Source organism: Homalodisca vitripennis, chromosome 1, assembly GCF_021130785.1.
Source record: "Homalodisca vitripennis isolate AUS2020 chromosome 1, UT_GWSS_2.1, whole genome shotgun sequence".
Classification (NCBI taxonomy): domain Eukaryota; kingdom Metazoa; phylum Arthropoda; class Insecta; order Hemiptera; family Cicadellidae; genus Homalodisca; species Homalodisca vitripennis.
In genome coordinates, this window is record NC_060207.1 from 248713486 (window position 1) to 248734361 (window position 20876).

A 20876-nucleotide genomic window follows, 5' to 3' on the forward strand; every position below is an offset into this window, starting at 1 on the left:
AATTCTCATTCACTTAGGAGTTACAATCGGTCACTCTCGGCCTCTATGGGACAGAATGAAGAGATACGTGACCACGTCACAGCCGTGTACGTGACTGTATCACATAGCACGTCACGTATCTCTCCGTCAGCCGACGCGTGACATTTACTGTCTGTTATCCTGCGGTATTCTATTTGCTTTCGTCTTCATCAGGTTTGTGCATTTATATTTTATATGGCACATGTAAATGTGATGGGAGTGGTACACTCATGCCTGGTTTTTGTTACTGTATGGAAGGAGCTCCTGTAGATTATATGTTAAAAAACGTACAGTATGACTTTTGTTTATTAAGTTATAAATGCATAATCTAACATCCTACGATCGCAGCTATGAAAGTCAGTTTACTAATTATATTTTTAGCGAGTACAGTGCTATTTAAGATTTATTTTATTATAATAAAGCCTACGATACTAATGTATTAACAAAGGAAAAATAAATAAATATTTACCTAGAGCACATAAATATTAGTATACTACTGTATTTAACAATCCTCTAAATACAGAATTAACTCATTGTGTAAAAACATAGAAATCCATTGACTCGACTATTGGACAGTCACAATTGTCCCAAGATAATGTAGCCTGTAACAAAATAACAATGCAATAATATCGCTTAAACAGCACTTAAAGCGTTTCGAATACATTCGGCTTCCTCTTGTAAGTACAGTAGTAATGTAGTAAGTAGTAATGACAGGTGATTGCATTGTAATAAAGTATTAGACGTCTCTATTGTTTGAGAGAACCCATCTTCTTTAACGTAGCCCTCCATGTTGACTGTCGATTCTTACAATAGAAATCCTAAAAATTGCTTAAATTCGGTAAACAATCCTTTTCCCATCCAACTCTTTTCCTGATTTGGGTTTTCCTTTTCGGTTCAATAATGTTCCATAGCGCCACATGCTATCATTATGATTGACAGAAAAGTACTACTTTCGCCTTACGTTTTCTCCTCACAATCTAGATCGGTTATCCTCCATTCTATGGCAATGTATAGGAAAGCGAGTTGTTCACAGGGGTTTCATTCAAGTACATCGGCATATATTAGCATTACACATAAAGTCTTTTCCATTTTGGATCAAAACCGTTGATCAATAAAATTGAGGTAATACTGACCATACACAAAATTAAAAAGTTTAGATTGATTCACTTTTTAAAATTGTAATCTTCTAGATTTACCATTTTTGTACAATGGTGGTAATTAGGAATAAAAGAACAAAGGTCAATTATGATTCAAATGTCATGATTATAAGATAATTGTTATTTTGATTTCGAACAATGGGTTTTGTAAGGAGTCTAAATTAATCTAATTACAATAATGGAGATTCACAATAACACATCGGATGCCACAACTGTTTTATGTCAGAGTAGACATCAATCATGACTGGTGTAGGACAATAGGAGACAGTCAAACACTCACATTAATTACCTCCCCACATACATACATCTACGTCTCTGTAATACGTGCTTCACACGGACCGTGTCTGTGATTCTCTGCGAGTGTTCATTTGTGATAACAAGTTGAACAGCAATATGTATATAGCACATCGCATGTCACAACTGAGCAGATATCAATCATGTCTAGTGTAGGACAATAGGAGACAGTCAGACACTCACATTAATTACCTCCCCACATACATACATCTACGTCTCTGTAATACGTGCTTCACACGGACCGTGTCTGTGATACTCTGCGAGTGTTCATTTGTGCTAACAAGTTGAACAGCAATATGTATATAGCACATCGCATGTCACAACTGAGCAGATATCAATCATGTCTAGTGTAGGACAATAGGAGACAGTCAAACACTCACATTAATTACCTCCCCACATACATACATCTACGTCTCTGTAATACGTGCTTCACACGGACCGTGTCTGTGATACTCTGCGAGTGTTCATTTGTGCTAACAAGTTGAACAGCAATATGTATATATATATCGCATGTCACAACTGAGCAGATATCAATCATGTCTAGTGTAGGACAATAGGAGACAGTCAGACACTCACATTAATTACCTCCCCACATACATACATCTACGTCTCTGTAATACGTGCTTCACACGGACCGTGTACTGTGATACTCTGCGAGTGTTCATTTGTACTAACAAGTTGAACAGCAATATATATATATATATATATATATATATATATATATATATATATATATATATATATATATATAGCACATCGCTAGACAGTCAGACACTCACATTAATTACCTCCCCACATACATACATCTACGTCTCTGTAATACGTGCTTCACACGGACCGTGTCTGTGATACTCTGCGAGTGTTCATTTGTACTAACAAGTTGAACAGCAATATATATATATATATATATATATATAGCACATCGCTAGACAGTCAGACACTCACATTAATTACCTCCCCACATACATACATCTACGTCTCTGTAATACGTGCTTCACACGGACCGTGTCTGTGATACTCTGCGAGTGTTCATTTGTGCTAACAAGTTGAACAGCAATATATATATATAGCACATCGCTAGACAGTCAGACACTCACATTAATTACCTCCCCACATACATACATCTACGTCTCTGTAATACGTGCTTCACACGGACCGTGTCTGTGATACTCTGCGAGTGTTCATTTGTGCTAACAAGTTGAACAGCAATATATATATATAGCACATCGCTAGACAGTCAGACACTCACATTAATTACCTCCCCACATACATACATCTACGTCTCTGTAATACGTGCTTCACACGGACCGTGTCTGTGATACTCTGCGAGTGTTCATTTGTGCTAACATGTTGTATAGCTATATCAGTAACGTTACTTTCCATGATTTGAAATTTGATCTTCTCCTCAGATAGATATCTAACCAACATATATAACTACAATTTAGGTGATTAAACAAAACATACCCAAGCATTGAGACTTCCATAGTTCGGACTCTCCACAAACAAACACACTATACCAGCGTGTATTTAAGAAAACAAATACTAATTATTCAATACTGGATTTAAGAATACAGGTCAAGGTAGGTCTGCCACCCACTCACAATTTAATCTTGTTTTCAAGATATTTTTGACATTTTCAAGATTATTTTATGTAGTTCCTCGATAAGTGCAGACTCTCAAATACTTTCCAGTACATTTAACTTTCACGCTATCCTTTTGTGAATATTTTCCAGTCCATCTCTCCGACACATACAGTTTATCAACAGCTCCAGACAGGCTTCTCCATCTCGTCACTTTCTCATCCATATACACCTGTCGGTAAAAATAGCGTAAGCTTTGATAGCATTACAAAGGACGCAGCCCCTACCAGTATTTATAGTAGCGGTAAAACTTACTTATCTCTATATTCGCCTTCCCAGTATCACTACGCTTTAGTTGTGGTAGTTTCTTATAAGTCTGTTTACTTTTTAACTTCGTACAGTATCTTCCACAAACTATCGGAATATTGTACCTATTGGCTTGTAATGAAATGGTCCAGTAATCCAGGTATTTAAAGTTTAGGTTTAGTAGCGGCTTCACTGCTGCCCCAGATTATCATCGCAGGTCAGTCGGGTTCTGGTGTAGTTTGGCATTTTTGTGTGCTAAATAATTTATTATATAAATAAATAAATAAAAATAAATAAATAAGGCCTTTATTCTTGAGCGGATTTCAGTTTACAATCTGTTTTACAAATCGACTCACGTCAAACTAATCATAACAGTACAATTCGTATTTTAAAACTGTGACACCCAAATATTGCGTGCTGGTAATTTACATAGAAAATTCATACTTAAACAACAATACATCATTAAGGAACCTATACAGTTTGAACTTCCTTTTTGAATGTTTTAAACAGACAAAGTCTTTATAACTGGTGGTAAGGCATTGTACTCCTGGGGTCCAAAGTACGAGAAGGACCTTTTTGTAGCCTCCAACCGCACACGCGGCAGTTGCAGCTTGTCGTCCTGTCGAGTGTGCCGTTCTCTTAAAGTCGCTCGCGCCACTAGTTTTCCGTCTCAGGTAAGAGGGTTCACCAGTTACCAAAACCTTATGCACCAATGTCACAGTTTGGAGCCTACATTGGTACATATATTATGGCCTAGTAATCCTTGATGGAGTAAATTAATACAACCTGCCCTTTACTATTATGAAAATACCTTATTTATTTAGTCCAATATGTAGCAATTGGTTACATTAAAATTTTAAGCGCTAGAAAGACATAAAGAAAAAAAAGTAAATGTTCTTTATTTATGTAATTTGGTTGTTTCATGTTAAAAATTAGATAATATTATCTGTTTTAATATTAAAGATTAAAGATTTTTTTCATTCCACCTATATATCAAATAATACAATACTGTGCATTGTACACGACATTTGCTTAAATAGCCTGTAATGTGTTTTATTAGGTGAATTTTAGGTGAACATTTAATAACGGCTGTGAAATTGATTTTTTCATTATTTACATAGTACATTACGATATCAATGTTTAAATTGAAACCAACACACTACCAAATTTTGAAGATACGATTTTGTGAAATATCTCATGTGCATTGAAATACATATATACATTATTCACGATATAATATTGCTAGTTATTCAACACACAGAAGTGTTAATTTTAATTATAAAACAATACACTGGTACAAAAATGTCAAATAAATATGAATATACATATGTTGCATATATACATATATTTGTTTCCACTTTGTAACTTGTGTATAAATGTTTGTCTGTGTATAGCGTTGTGTGGCACAGCTCGTGTCTAAAATCTTACGCTTAAACTTTCCTCCCTGGTTTTGTTTTTATTCCTCTCTGTATTTTTTATTATGTACTAATGCGATTTTTCCTCTCACTCATAAACAGTTTAAATTGCAGTGCCCGCGGTTCTGTAATAGGTCTGATTTTTTTGGATGCCTTGTTTTTACCTAAATAATCACGTTATTCAAATTCGTCGTAGGTATCTATTGTAATTGGTACTTCACTCTGTTTGGATTCAAACTTTCTCGATTTTCACGATATGATTTGTTGATGTATACCAAATTAACGCTTAAAAAAGGGGAAGAAATTGACCGCTACTAATGAAATGACGTAACGCAGCAAAGCAGACAGTAAATATCACGTATCGCTGACGAAGGTGTACGTGACGTGTTATGTGATACAGTCACATACAGGAGTGTGACCTGGCCACGTACCGTCTCATTTTGTTTGATAGAGACCACGAAAGGCTATCATAACTATACATGTTTTATTAATCTATAGAATATTGTCGTGAATGCTAAAATTGTTCTAGCTTAATCGATAGTTAATAATTAATATTTAAAGCTTTCGCATACAAAAATAGGTTTCATTGCAATAAAGATGCATATTTTAAATGGGTGACAGGATTTCTGACACTTACAATACCTGAAAGACTAACTAGTAAGTTACCATCTTTACAATACCTGAAATACTAACTAGTAAGTTACCATCTTTACAATACCTGAAATACTAACTAGTAAGTTACCATCTTTACAATACCTGAAATACTAACTAGTAAGTTACCATCTTTACAATACCTGAAATACTAACTAGTAAGTTACCATCTTTACAATACCTGAAATACTAACTAGTAAGTTACCATCTTTACAATACCTGAAATACTAACTAGTAAGTTACCATCTTTACAATACCTGAAATACTAACTAGTAAGTTACCATCTTTACAATACCTGAAATACTAACTAGTAAGTTACCATCTTTACAATACCTGAAATACTAACTAGTAAGTTACCATCTTTACAATACCTGAAATACTAACTAGTAAGTTACCATCTTTACAATACCTGAAATACTAACTAGTAAGTTACCATCTTTACAATACCTGAAATACTAACTAGTAAGTTACCATCTTTACAATACCTGAAATACTAACTAGTAAGTTACCAACTTTACAATACCTGAAATACTAACTAGTAAGACCAGTATCTGTTATCTTGTTCAGGTCTCAATGTCTAAAACATGGGGCACATACTGCATGAGCATCACAACATCGTACTTGCAAATGAAAAACTCTACGATAGGCAAACATATACCCGAAACTTTACTAGATCAAAGATATACATTCCTCTACACTGTACTGGCGCACAACTGAAACATGATACTTGCATAGCAGATGATATTGTGTAGTCTGAATTGCCCTTATCTCTCCATTTTTCAGTTTTTGTAAACTACAACTATGGCAAATCCATGAATCCTATTATCTGTAGCCTACAAGTAAAACTCAACAAGAGACGACCGATAGCGTAGGATGTAACTACCACGCACGTAAAAGTGGTTGACAATTTGCAAGGCCGTAGAAGAAGTCCAATGATGCCTAGCGAGTTCCAGTAAACCCTTGGCCTGGGTATGTAAATCACAAACCCCTTACTTCCGGCACATTTAACAGGAAGCTCTCCTTTACCGAATATCTTCCGCCCCAGAGCCTCACGTCTGATACAGTTACCTAATAAATATTACCGTTTTAAAGTATAGTAAGATTCCTGGGAACTAGCGAAGTTTCTGATCTACAATTGTTATACACGAACACGTTTGTAATTAACTTACAATAACTCCATTTGATAGTGTACATAGACTGTTGAAATTTTAACTTTGTGTTGCCAAGTAGTATAAATGGTTGGTTATGGTGAGTTGCGACTGTCATGGGATCTCTACATCGTATATCTTACTTAGTATCACTTGGCACATGGGTAATGTATCTTGCTGAATGTTTCTGTGAAATTTGGTACTTAAATTTGAAAGCTATCGAAATTTTGATAACGAATGTGGCATACGCTTTTCTCGTCACACAATTATTATACTTACAATATATGCACTACACAACAGTGATGTAGCTTACACAGTTACAGTAAGTATATTTTCTATAAAACACATGCAAAGAGACAATGGAAATCAAGACATTTTCGGACAAATTGTCATTTGATATTTTGTTTGTTTGTTTTTTGTCTGAAGTATTAGTCACCTGTTATGGGACACCCTGTATATTTACAATCTCCAAAGCAACATTGTCAAGCACGCTGTTTGTTTAAGCACTAGCTCTAGAAGCCGTAAGCTCATGTAGAGGATAAGTCAGATAGGAACCTGGTTGTATATCGCGTAATGTGCTATGGGATACAAACTTAACCTCTATTACAATTAACCTCTAATAATTTAATAATACCTGTACGGCCAGTTATATGACAGATTGCGTTGTGCGAGATGGAACATTAACATATGGATGGGTATATAGTTTGTTATGTATACCTGTACGTAATCTAATCACATACACTTAGCAGTAAAACATGTATCGGACTGAGTGATGTACTGTCGCCTAACCAATGTTAATTATTATTTATTAAAAGTTTACCATTAAGCCGGCAAAAGTCAAAGTTGTATACATTTAATTAGAACAATGGAAGACCATCACACTGTAAACCGTAACAAATTACCGCTGTCATGTTCTATGGAGGAGATATCAATCATAGTATGACGTCACAAGTCCACAACAATAGCAGGTACTCATTAGTTATCTTCTGTCACATATCCGTCCATGTGATACACGCTAGGGGATGAAGAGTTTTACAGTTTAACAGTTACCATTCACTTGTCGGAAATTGGCTATTGACATAGTATAACGTCACAAGTCCACAACAATAGCAGGTACTCATTAGTTATCTTCTGTCACATATCCGTCCATGTGATACACGCTAGGGGATGAAGAGTTTTAACAGTTTAACAGTTACCATTCACAGTTGGCTATTGACATAGTATAATTATTACTATTTGATCTGGTATTAGTGTGAAAACGTATATTATATGTTGACTGTTTTATGCATGTTAGAAATGCTTATGACTATTTTAGTGCAATCGTATTTATAGTTAATTTTACAAAGAGAAACTTTCTTACAAATAATTTTAACCTCAATTTACTTTTTCTACCTTATACTGTAATTGTTTTATGTAACAATAACTGTCAGGAAGTTTTGTATCAATATTACTAAGGCTAAAATCAAACATAGTTTCATTAATACAATTTGTAAATAAACGGGTTTTCGCCTTGAGGAGAACGTTTTTCGTAGATGGTCAGTAAATCATCAACAAATAGGTTTGAAACGTTATGTTTTAACATAGATCAAAGATAGATTGATTTAAGATAGTTTGGAGATTTCGGTGGGGTATTTTTGTAGTTTGACGGTATTTTACTCGTGGAGTCGACAGAGAAACACGGGTTTCATATTACAACCTGTTTGCGACACTTAGGCTATAAGACATATACCAAATATTTTACTCGTGGAGTCGACAGAGAAACACGGGTTTCATATTACAACCTGTTTGCGACACTTAGGCTATAAGACATATACCAAATATTTTACTCGTGGAGTCGACAGAGAAACACGGGTTTCATATTACAACCTGTTTGCGACACTTAGGCTATAAGACATAATACCAAATATTTTACTCGTGGAGTCGACAGAGAAACACGGGTTTCATATTACAACCTGTTTGCGACACTTAGGCTATAAGACATATACCAAATGACAAATATCACAGTTGAACTAGATCACGTAAGAAGAAAAATTGTGATCCCCGTCAAGATTCCTGAACTTCTGCTCGAGGCAAACCTCAATCTTATTTCCGATACATTAAACTTCCCGTACTTTCCCATTGTGAATATTTTCCAGTCCATATCGTGTCACCGTCTCACCTCGTTTATCAAGCACATCCAGGCGACGTTCCTTCGCTTTGTCATTTTCTCGCTCATTGACACCTGGTAGTGAACAAGTGGTTTACACTTCAGTGGATACAAAATGATAGTTTTTATTTTTACAAAGCACGTTAAATGATCTAATAAGTAACGATAATGTAAGATTTGAATAGAATATTATTGTGATTGTGCCAATTCGGAAATCCTCGAGTGACAGAGTGCTTGACTGTTGTGATGGCTGTCACAGATCACAGCTCGTTGTGGCGGGGGCGGACGTGACACCTGTGACAATGAGATGTGTGACAAGTGCATGAAAGCATTGTCTCAGACACAATACTTGTCACCGCACAGCTGATAACTATTGTCTCACATTCTCAGACTAACAAATAATTTAGGAGTATTTCCCTCGGAAATGGAATACCAGGAAAGGTTGATTTCTTGCAACACCACCACCAATGCTTTCCCGGGTTTCTAAGAAGGGTGGAACAGTTATATGAAAGGGCAATAGGGTGGAGGTTTGATTCTATATTTTTCACTCTATTCCTATGCAAAATTATGAGGGGAAAAATCTTGGAACTTAAATGTCTGGTTCAGGGTTCAGTGGGTGCGAAAATAACATCGACGAATTTTCAAACTGCTGTTGTTAATTGTGATCACACTTTTATCATGTTTTGTATTTTTACGTTTTTGACATTTATCAGCAAACCAAATAATTATATAAATCAATAAGTTAGATACCCATCCAATAGCCTTTCTGCCATTTTTAGTAACTCGGGTACAGCAAAACACAACAACCAATTGCCAAAAGGAATATCGTTTGTAACTTTTTGGCATTATTTATCCAAAAAGTGTTTTTTTATTCAAAAATTTTCTTCTTAATCGCCATCACCAATAAATTGTGTTGTGAACTTGATGTAGCAGCATTCACCTGCGTAAATTCTGCAAACATGTCTACTGCATCTCCGTAAGCCAGATCATACCTGTAGGTGAAATAAAACCTCAGGCTGCTAGCAAAATATAAAATTTCGTTTAGCAATTCTTATAAATTGTAACTAAATTTTATCAACGAACGCTGTGTCTCATAGATTTTATGACTCCTGATAGAAACGTTAAGTTAATAAACTCTAATTATTGCATGTTTAGATAACATTTCTATCATCTGATTCTGAAAAAGGCTGATTCTACAATGCATGTAATCAAATTGGTTTGAAGTAATATACAATGTCCAATAGTTTGTCTTGAGGCTGCTTTCCTTGTAACGTCCAGCATACTCGTACACAGTATAATGTAATGGTATTGTTTTCGTTCCGTGGTTTATTGTACTGTATTTATATAAAAACATTAAAGGAAACGTAATGTTTAGTTGTCCAAATTGTTGACATACTTTAGATGGTTTTCAAATGTAAAAATGAAATCAGTACATCGAACTTTAATATCGTTCTCGTGTATGTACACGACTCGGTAAAATTGTACTAACTCGCTTTAAGCAAGTAAATGCCGAAAGTGGACAAATAAGTAAGTAGACAGAGCAGAGATCACAATACTTAGATCGACGTCTAAAGTAAATCAGATGTCACTATTTACATGTACTGTAAATCGAAAAACGCAATAAAAATACAAATTCCGAGTAATAACCTCTTGTCAAATTGTGAAAAAACAACTCGGCGAGAGCGGCGCCTACCTGTCAGTCTGTCTATCTGCCGTGTTTGTATCACGTGATTCGGCACCGGAGATTGACTCTGGTACGTTTGATTTGTTGTCATCCTTATCGCTGTCTCTCTCGCACACACAGTTGTATTTTCTGTCCGTCAATACCGTCTATTATGTTGGACATCCTGTCACCACACCGTAGAAAATACTTTACTGGACGATTTGAAAAAGTTTGACATGTTCTGACATATTTTGTTTGTTTGGCATATTACACGATTCCTAGTACTAGATTTGATATTTTGAAATTGAAGTGTTTGGAACAAAAACCTCAAAAAATGTAAACACCTTATGATCACTCTATTCAATCAAATATAGAGTCTCTTTGGTCCCGTTTGATATACACACACACACACACACACACACACACACACACACACACACACACACACACACACACACACACACACACACACACACACACACACACACACACACACACACACACACACACACACACACACACACACACACACACACACACACACACACACACACACACACACACACACCACACACACACACACACACACACACACACACACACACACACACACACACACACACACACACACACACACACACACACACACACACACACACACACACACACACACACACACACACACACACACACACACACACACACACACACACACACACACACACATATATATATGGTGAAAGCCTACATTTGTAACGTGTTTCTCGCGTAGCTTATTTGTAAGTTACAACGTCATTAAAGTACAACATTCCTCTTGCAGAAAAGCTTGCATACGTTTGTGATGGAAGTGGCAGTGTAATGTGCGCTCAGCTTGGTTTACGTTAAGCTCAGATTATAAAAGTTTTTAATGAAGTAATAAGAATACTTTTAACAGCCGTGTGCAATAGTCGTAAATGTTATTACAATCTTACTGATTTAATGCAGCTAAAGGAAAATAAATGCAACAATTGTTTTTAAAATGATAATAATATTTGAGCTAAATAACTGAACTCTTTTTTATTGTTACCGAAATATTAACATATTGAAAAATTCATCTTTTTCGTTTACAATGTTGTAATTAATTCTTGTATTAAATTTTAAAGTTGTATTTGTTTAAAGTCTATTTATATTCTAACCACTGTGTACATTTGTATTTATATGAGTAAGTTTGTAATAGAACTCGCCTGCATTCATCCCCCGCCGCATATTCTCTTATAGTTATCTGAGAGAGACTATAATTATACAGTAATACCTGGGACGATGAAGGAGCGATCGGTGGAAGTAGTGTACGAGTAATTAGCGCGTGGAATGCGAAGTGTCCCCGCCAGGTGACGCTGCGTGCACGGGGGCAGCTCAGTTCGCGTGGTCTCCGGCACTAAACGCGGTCAAATCATTTCGCGTGTTTATTAGCGCCTGGCTACCGGCGGCGTTGATCCTTAAAGAGTAAAAACGTGTTCCGGAATTAGCTCGGATAGAGTGGCACGCACTCGGAAACTTAATATTTAAATGTTTCCCGAGTCCGAGAGCAAAGCGAAGATTTATGGTCGCGTTTCCGCCACAGCGCCGCCCCTCGCCCCACTCGAGTGATATAGTCTCTCTTTGATAACAGCTCGAGAGATGTCATTCTTTCTCTCGGGTTCCTTCCTGGTTCTGGGAGCTGAACTTTTGTCACAGTTCGCGACTTAGTGCTTCCGAATACAGTCGGGCCCTTCTTGATGTGACTGTATCTCGGTCTCTCAGTCTATCAGTACGGAAGTTACGATTGTTCGCTTTTTGAACAAAAATACTGTGTGCTCAAAATCTAAGTTTTACAACGAATTTCAAGATTAAAAGCTGGTTTTTTAACTAAAGTTTTAATAAGTTGTAGCATAAAGAAGATGATGTAGCCTACTACTATGTTGCAGCAATATAATTCACAATACATACATTTCAAGTTATTACTCTGTTCTAAAAGAAAGGAATGCTTGAAGAAAAATAATGAGCGATTTTATCTAAAAATGAAGTCTTCCTGGTTTCGTCATAATACCTCAAAAACTATAATTTTCCACATTGCAAGTGCTAATCAGTTAAAATAAGAAATATGTTCACGTCTGTCAGTGGACCCCAACGATTTATTTATATGAAAAGTACAATAAAAAAATAAAATAATTTGAAAACAATTTATCGAAAAAATAAATAATCTATTGCATACTATAACCTTTGATTTTCTTATACGAGTAGTTGAATAAGTGAATGTAACCCTTTTTATCTTTTAGTATCATTTGATAGTGTTAGACGAGTAAGTAGGTGGCATCTCATACAAATATTTGATAGTGTTAGACGAGTAAGTAGGTGGCATCTCATACAAATATTTGATAGTGTTAGACGAGTAAGTAGGTGGCATCTCATACAAATATTTGATAGTGTTAGACGAGTAAGTAGGTGGCATCTCATACAAATATTTGATAGTGTTAGACGAGTAAGTAGGTGGCATCTCATACAAATATTTGATAGTGTTAGACGAGTAAGTAGGTGGCATCTCATACAAATATTTGATAGTGTTAGACGAGTAAGTAGGTGGCATCTCATACAAATATTTGATAGTGTTAGACGAGTAAGTAGGTGGCATCTCATACAAATATTTGATAGTGTTAGACGAGTAAGTAGGTGGCATCTCATACAAATATTTGATAGTGTTAGACGAGTAAGTAGGTGGCATCTCATACAAATATTTGATAGTGTTAGACGAGTAAGTAGGTGGCATCTCATACAAATATTTGATATGTTAGACGAGTAAGTAGGTGGCATCTCATACATTTGATAGTGTTGGATAGTGTTAGACGAGTAAGTAGGTGGCATCTCATACAAATTCTCAAACGCACCCACATGGTCCCGCATTTTGTCTAAATCTGAAATATTTTATATATTTTTAAACTGTTTCGTCTGTCGCCTTGCTTCAGGTAATAAACGTAATACAAGTATTTTGACAAGATTTACAACGTTCTCGAGTCCTAAAACAGAGCAGTAAAAAGTTGAGAAGGCTACAAGTTGAAACTAAGGTTCCCGTATAAAGGCGGCACAGAGCTGGAGTGATATAGTTGCTCCTGAGATACTCATCTTCCCGCTTCAGGTTCCTTCCGTCTTTTTGTGGCTTGTAAAAATGTCTCTGTCAAAAACTTTCTTATCGCCTACTCTCCCAAGTGCCTTTGTGAATTAAATTTAAAGTTCCTAGTCGAGATGATTTATTAGATACTTATCTTACGTTACAAACAAAAGTAGACGTCATTGCTAATGGCATCAAAAGCACTGGGGTTTTTGTTATTAAAAAAGAAACAATAAGTTAGTTTTTTTTTTAGATCAAACGCGTTGTCTGCACATAACGTAAAATATTTGTCCGAAACAAATTTAATTGTGTGAGTGTGAGAGATTAAATTAGCACGATACATAAGACCTTAATTACAATATGACATAATAACCGTAACAAATTTGTTGTTCTGTACAGGAATATCTAGGAGGAAAACTTATCCAGGAGGGAAACTATATGAAGAACTAACAAAAACATTTGAAGAAGTTAGAACATGATTTTAATTGCAACGTAATAGGATTTGCTTGACTAAAAAACTAAAAATTTAAATTTATGATTTTGTGAAAAGAGTTTAACATTCAATTATTACCTAATGGTAATTTACTTATTTACTAATAAATTTGATTTAATTTGTGTTGGACCTCTTTTCAGAATTTAATTTAATTTTGTCCTAATGAGGATATTTTCTGGATGACAAAACTCAAGTTTATTCATCGTATGTAAATTTGTTGTCTTGTATACAGATACTTGTAAATGGACTACGGTACGTAGGGAAACCCCACAGAAACTTTGACCAATTTGAATATCCACTCTGTAGACCGATATCGGCTTTCATTCAGATGCAAATCGATGGATGGTCGACTTTAGACCAGAGTTTGCAGCAAAGGTAGGCACAGCCATGTGACCTTTGGTCAGGCTACAGGTGACGGGGGGAGGGTAGAGGGGGGTAATGAACCCTGAATAAACATAGAGTAACACATTATAGATGCGTACCCGGGGCCTCCTCGATACATTCACCGGCTCGGACCTGTACATTCTTCTGTCGGGGCGTGCAGCCCAGCCCGTTCGTGGCTTCGGTTCTCTTCACTCTCGAGAATGTCACAATGCGAGTGGTTTCGCTGCTCGTTATCACCGATGATTGCATTGCTCTGCTTCACTTCACGCTCAGTCTTCGCGCTCGGACCTGTACATTCTTCTGTCGGGGCATGCAGCCCAGCCCGTTCGTGGCTTCGTTTCTCTTCACTCTCGAGAATGTCACAATGCGAGTGGTTTCGCTGCTCGTTATCACCGATGATTGCATTGTTCTGCTTCACTTCACGCTCAGTCTTCGCGCTCGGACCTTTACATTCGTCTGTCGGGGCGTGCAGCCCAGCCCGTTCGTGGCTTCGGTTCTCTTCACTCTCGAGAATGTCACAATGCGAGTGGTTTCGCTGCTCGTTATCACCGATGATTGCATTGTTCTGCTTCACTTCACGCTCAGTCTTCGCGCTCGGACCTGTACATTCTTCTGTTGGGGCGTGCAGCCCAGCCCGTTCGTGGCTTCGGTTCTCTTCACTCTCGAGAATGTCACAATGCGAGTGGTTTCGCTGCTCGTTATCACCGATGATTGCATTGTTCTGCTTCACTTCACGCTCAGTCTTCGCGCTCGGACCTGTACATTCTTCTGTCGGGGCGTGCAGCCCAGCCCGTTCGTGGCTTCGGTTCTCTTCACTCTCGAGAATGTCACAATGCGAGTGGTTTCGCTGCTCGTTATCACCGATGATTGCATTGTTCTGCTTCACTTCACGCTCAGTCTTCGCGCTCGGACCTGTACATTCTTCTGTCGGGGCGTGCAGCCCAGCCCGTTCGTGGCTTCGGTTCTCTTCACTCTCGAGAATGTCACAATGCGAGTGGTTTCGCTGCTCGTTATCACCGATGATTGCATTGTTCTGCTTCACTTCACGCTCAGTCTTCGCGCTCGGACCTTTACATTCGTCTGTTGGGGCGTGCAGCCCCTTCCCGTTCGTGGCTTCGGTTCTCTTCACTCTCGAGAATGTCACAAGGCGAGTGATTTCGCTGCTCGTTATCACCGATGATTGCACTGTTCTGCTTCACTTCACGGTCAGTCTTCGCCAAGTCATCTCTCCCGAGTGCCAGAAACATGTGTTGAGTCCAAAATGGGATTCATCCATTACATTGCGTGAATCTGACAATGCTGAAATAATCTAACTGATAATCTAAAAGTCATCGTTAATTATACTTCAACCACGTTTGGGGAACAGTTAATTTTCAGTAACATCTAAAATCGCGATACTAATGCAGGTTTGATATAGTTTAAAATGTTTCTATATACTCATGCATCAGCTAACTAAACGTACACCAACGAGTTTTGTTCACTTCGACCACATTACTTAATGCGATATGTATTAGCATGGACATCTTTTCACCAGTAGTACTCTACTCATAATATGGAACTTTCATGTGTAACTGTCTTATTCGCCGCTATTATCTGGCTGAATAGGCCTAATCAAATGTTCTTAGCCCGCAGAAGAATTGTCGGCTCATACGACCTTCAACACCGACGAGAGCTATGTCGGGACCTATGTAGATAAATTGACTTTTTATTGGTTTTTAACTTAATGCTATTAAATATGAGTGTAACATGCTACACCAAATTATTTCGTACAATCCATAAAGCTTATGGAGGAAACTGATGAATAACAAATTAATTCCATGACATTTATACTCTTTGTTAGGCGTTGGAGAATGAGAAGGACGACTGGAGATTCAAGGGATTACTGTCGGTCGATAAAGGTGGATTATCTTAAACTGACAGTGGATATTGACACAGCACTCGATGGTCGATGTGGTTCCACTCTACAGGCCATTGTCGTACCCCGGTAATGTTTCTATAACTGTAGAGCACGATCTAGAGCTTTGTATGTAAAATAGTTTTCTACCAAGAAACATAATATTTAAGAGACTCTACAGGCCATTGTCGTACATTGGAGATGACCCCGGTAATGTTTTTATAACTGTAGAGCACTATCTAGAGCTTCGTATCTAAAATAGTTTGCTACCAAGAAACATAATATTTAAGAGACTCTACAGGCCATTGTCGTACATTGGAGATGACCCCGGTAATGTTTCTATAACTGTAGAGCACTATCTAGAGCTTCGTATCTAAAATAGTTTGCTACCAATCAATCAATCCTTTGGGATATTGGGGTGGATTCCTAGATCCTCACACGTCCAACCTGAGCTTATTGTGTGCCCCTTTGATGTTAGAGGGGTAAGCCTATCTTCGTGCCCTTAATTAGGCTAAGAAGCTTTTCCCCCGATACTAGCATCTGGTTCGTCGCCTGGTTGTTTTATCACCGAAAAGAGCCCTTCTCCTTGCTCCCAGTCTCTCTCACAGTCCAGTATTATGTGTTTTGCAGTCTCTTCAGACTTATTGCAGAGTCTACACTCCGAGTCCTCATTTCGTAAACCTAGAGTGTTTTAGGTGTTTCCTGAAGTGGCCGTGTCCAGTGATCAAGGCAATCACTTGCTTAACCCGATCCCTCCCCAGCCCCATCAGCCATCTGGTGAATCCGGAGCTAGAATCGGCAAGCAGTCCTTTTTGCCGAGTGCTTGTCCTTGTGTGACTCTGCCACCGCAAGCGGTGTGTCTTCCTGGACCATTTGTTTAATACTTTGATAAGCGGCTGACTTGCTTATACCACAACTCGGTTCTGGACCGGTGTATGGCATGCTTGCTCCGCTTTTGGCAAGCCTGTCGGCGCATTCGTTGCCACCTATGGCCTGTGTGGCCCGGTACCCAACCAAGACGCACACAGTTGCGTGATCCAAGCTTGCAGAGAGTGTTAAAGCACTCCCACACAAGCCTGGATGAAATGCTGTTGGAGTCAAGAGCTTTAAGAGCTGCCTGACTGTCTGACATTATACAGATGTTCATTTCCTGGTACCTTCTTGTGAGGCCTAGGTTGGCACAGGCTAGGATACCATAGATTTCGGCTTGAAATATGGAGCAGTTCCGACCCAAACTGCCGCTAAGGGCAGTTCTAGGGATTGACTAAACACTCCATAATCCAGTTCTCTACCCTTAATAAGCGAGCCATCCGTGTACCAGACAAAGCTCTTTCCTTATTGTTTGGGATGTTATCTTGCGATTTCCACTCATCTCTGGAGTAGAAGTCCAACAGAGAATGGCTTATTGAATACGAACTCCGTTCTCATTGTGTCGGAGACCATTTCGAGAATAGCGCTTGGGTTTACAGCTTCAGTGATGGCGCCATGGCTCGCGTTAGACGCGCCAATTCCTCCACAAGCCAGCAACCATCAGCCGATAAGCTGACTTACGCGCTTCAGCTTTTTTATATGAACATCAAGAGGTAGAAGTCCTAAAGCCACCTCGAGGGTCGCTGAGGGACTGCTCCTGAATGCTCCGGTTACAAAGATTGTGCCAAGCCTTTGTAAGCTTTCAAGCTTGGCTTTGGCAGTTACCTGATTCACCTTTGTCCACCAGACTAATGAACCATAAGTGATTTGAGGCCTTACAACTGCTTTGTAAAGCCATAGTGCTATATGGGGTTTTACGCCCCATGAGATTCCTGCAAGTCTCCTGGACGTCATGAGCGCCCACTTTGCTTTGTGCAGGATATTATTAAGATGATCATTCCACGTAAGCTTATGGTCTAGAGTCAGTCCTAAATATTTGACTGTCTTTGAACCACTCCAGCTGAGTGGATGCGAGTTTCAGCCTAGAAAGAGACTCTAGGGTTCTTTTTTCTAGTGAATGGTACAACTACTGTCTTAGAGGGATTTACTTTCAGTCCCTCTCCCTGACAACCAGTTGTGTACATGTTGAAGGTTGGTATTCATGATATCAACAACAACAATTTGTGTATTTTCCCTGTACCATAAGGACTATGTCGTCTGCATATCCTTGGACATAGATTCCGTTGTTAGTAAGGTCCTCAAGTAGACCATCTACTACTACTAGATTCCACAGTAGAGAGTGACAGGATGCCTCCTTGAGGACATCCCCTTGTGGGTGCGATCACAAGCGATACTTCATTGAGATCGGGCCCTGATTCCGTCTGGAGCACAGCATGGCCCTAAGCCACCGGCACAGAGCTGGCTCGAGGCCACGTCGCTGTGCTCCACTTACCATTGCAGTGAATTTGGCATTGTCGAAAGCTCCTTCAATGTCTATGAAGGTGCACAATGCCAATTCCTTGGCGGACAGGCTATCCTCAATCCTACTGACTAATTGGTGCAGTGCTGATTCACAGGATTTTGCCTTGCTGGTATGCATGTTGGTTGCGATGAAAGGGGAGTGTCTGAGAGAACTCCCCTTTCTCAGGTGCCTCTCCACCAGTCTTTCTAATGTTTTTCAGTAGAAACGAAGATAAACTGATGGGACGAAAAGATTTAGGGACAGAGTAGTCCGCTCTCTCCCTTTTTTAGGGATGAAGACCACCCTGTTGAGACGCCAGACTTGTGGTATGTACCCATAGGCTAGGCTCGCCCTGAATAGTTTCACATAGAAGGGTAAGGAGATTCTCCGGCCCTTGTTGAAGCAGGGCCGGAAAGATTCCATCCCCTCCTGCAGATTTGAAAGGGGCAAATTTTAGAAATTGCCCATTTGGCTTTAGAGAGAGTGACAATCCTTCTGGCAATGGCCCAGCTACCACGACAAAGCTCTTGGCCGTGAGCCTGCCTCGTGATTACCAGACGTTCCAGTGTCGTCATTCTCAAAGATACAATCAGGGAAGTGAGTCTCAAGGAGAAGTTTGAGGCTATCACTAGACCCGGAAGTGTGTTGACCTCCCTGGGACCTTAAAGATCCCAAGTGACCGGTTGGACTTGAGGCTAGCAAGCGTTTTGCAGTCTAGCTGCCGCGCTTAACTCATTTACCTTCTGTGTAAACTGCCTCCAGGAACTTTGTTTGCTTTTTTAATTGCTAGGCTGTATTCTGTGTTAGAGCTCTATGATAGGACTCCCCAGATACGGCTCCTTTTGCATTGATTGTACAGCTTCCTGACATTAGCCCTTTTGCGAGAGCGAGGTCTGCAGTCCACCACTTACTATTGGTTCGACTCTTCTCCCCGTCGCAATGGGCAAATTGTCATGGAAGCTATTGATTATAGCATTCTGCAGGTCAGAAGCTATCTGATCTATGTCTGTGAAGCATCGCACCCTTCCGCCTACCGATCCCAACTGTGACTGAAGGTCAGACTTATAATCCCAACCAGTCAGTCCTCCTGGGATTACGATAGAGGACCTCTGCAGCCTCATCTTGCAAGTTAAAGAGGATATACCTGTGATCCGATAATGAGGCCTCTTCGCTTACGTGCCACTTATCAACCATTCCAAGTATTCCTTGTGTGCAGATTGTTATGTCAATAACTTCTTGTCTAATTCGTGTTGCGAACGTAGGGCGGTTACCTTTATTACATATAAATAGGTCCCTACTTAGAAGAAATTGTAAAAGTGCCTCACCTCTAGGGTTAGTGTTGGGTGCTGCCCCATCCAGCATAGTGGATGGGCGTTGGCGTCACAACCTAGAAGAAGTTGTTGACGTCTGGCTTGTGCTTCTTCCACCAGGAGCTCTAGGTCTCTTGATGGAGGGGAGTTCCCTGGCATCATATGGCAAGTATACGGAGCCTACAATTGTGCTCTGCACTATACCTCCATTCTTCCAGGTCAGTGTGCCCACAGTGAGATCTCTGGAGCAGAATTCGTTTGAGGGTTAGAAAATCCAAGCCTCTCTCCTCAACAGGATGCAGGTTTCTGACATTCCTTATAGAGAGGTACAGTAAATTAACTTACCTTTGGTTTCATTTAGGCCCGCCACTCTCCCTTGGTGAAGCCATGGTTCTTGAATCAGTGCCAGATCAAATCCCTCCTGGAGGAAGAACTGGCAGAAGGCTGCCGAGGCAGCCCTACTGTGCTGGAGGTTGATTTGTAGAACACTCGTGGCATTGGTCCTTGACTGTCGAGGAGAACAATTGAGACCTGCCAGAGTCCTAAGTTGGCTCTACAGTTGGAAGCCTTCACAGCCTTGTAGCAGACCTCGTCCAGGAAGCAGACGAATCCGTAACCTTTCGGGTCTGGCTTGGATGGAAGGAATTTCCACTCGTTTACATTCAGGTTGGGGTTCTGCTTATTGAACATCTCAAGTACCTTTTCAGGTGTCCTTCTTCAGAAAGCTTCGGGTGAGCTCTGAAAAACACCCTGGTGGACCTCAAGATGTCCTTACGCAGACCCACTCTCAGAGAGATATCATCTCCCAGAGGTTTTATTCTTTGGATATAACTTCTTCCAGCCAACGTTTGGTGTGTTCGTTGATGCAGGAAGCAATTAAAACACCTTTCTCTAGGTAGGTGCCCGCAAACGATGGAACGGAACC

General features: G+C 39.3%; 2 protein-coding genes across 5 annotated transcripts in view; one reads left to right on the forward strand and one right to left on the reverse strand.

Annotated features, from left to right (window-relative positions):
• Nucleotides 1-20876, forward strand: part of LOC124353249 (protein slit) — a 697541-nt gene that overhangs the window by 79862 nt on the left and 596803 nt on the right. The gene's annotated exons all lie outside the window — the stretch shown is intronic.
• LOC124355499 (repetitive proline-rich cell wall protein-like) lies at nt 12675-13160 on the reverse strand. Its single transcript, XM_046806662.1, has one exon. The coding sequence runs from the start codon at nt 13158-13160 to the stop codon at nt 12675-12677; it is 486 nt and encodes a 161-aa protein (XP_046662618.1).

What these genes read in the sequence shown, in the direction of transcription:
- LOC124355499 (XM_046806662.1), bottom strand. Translation starts at nt 13,160, where the DNA reads ATGCCACCTACTTACTCGTCTAACACTATCAAATATTTGTATGAGATG.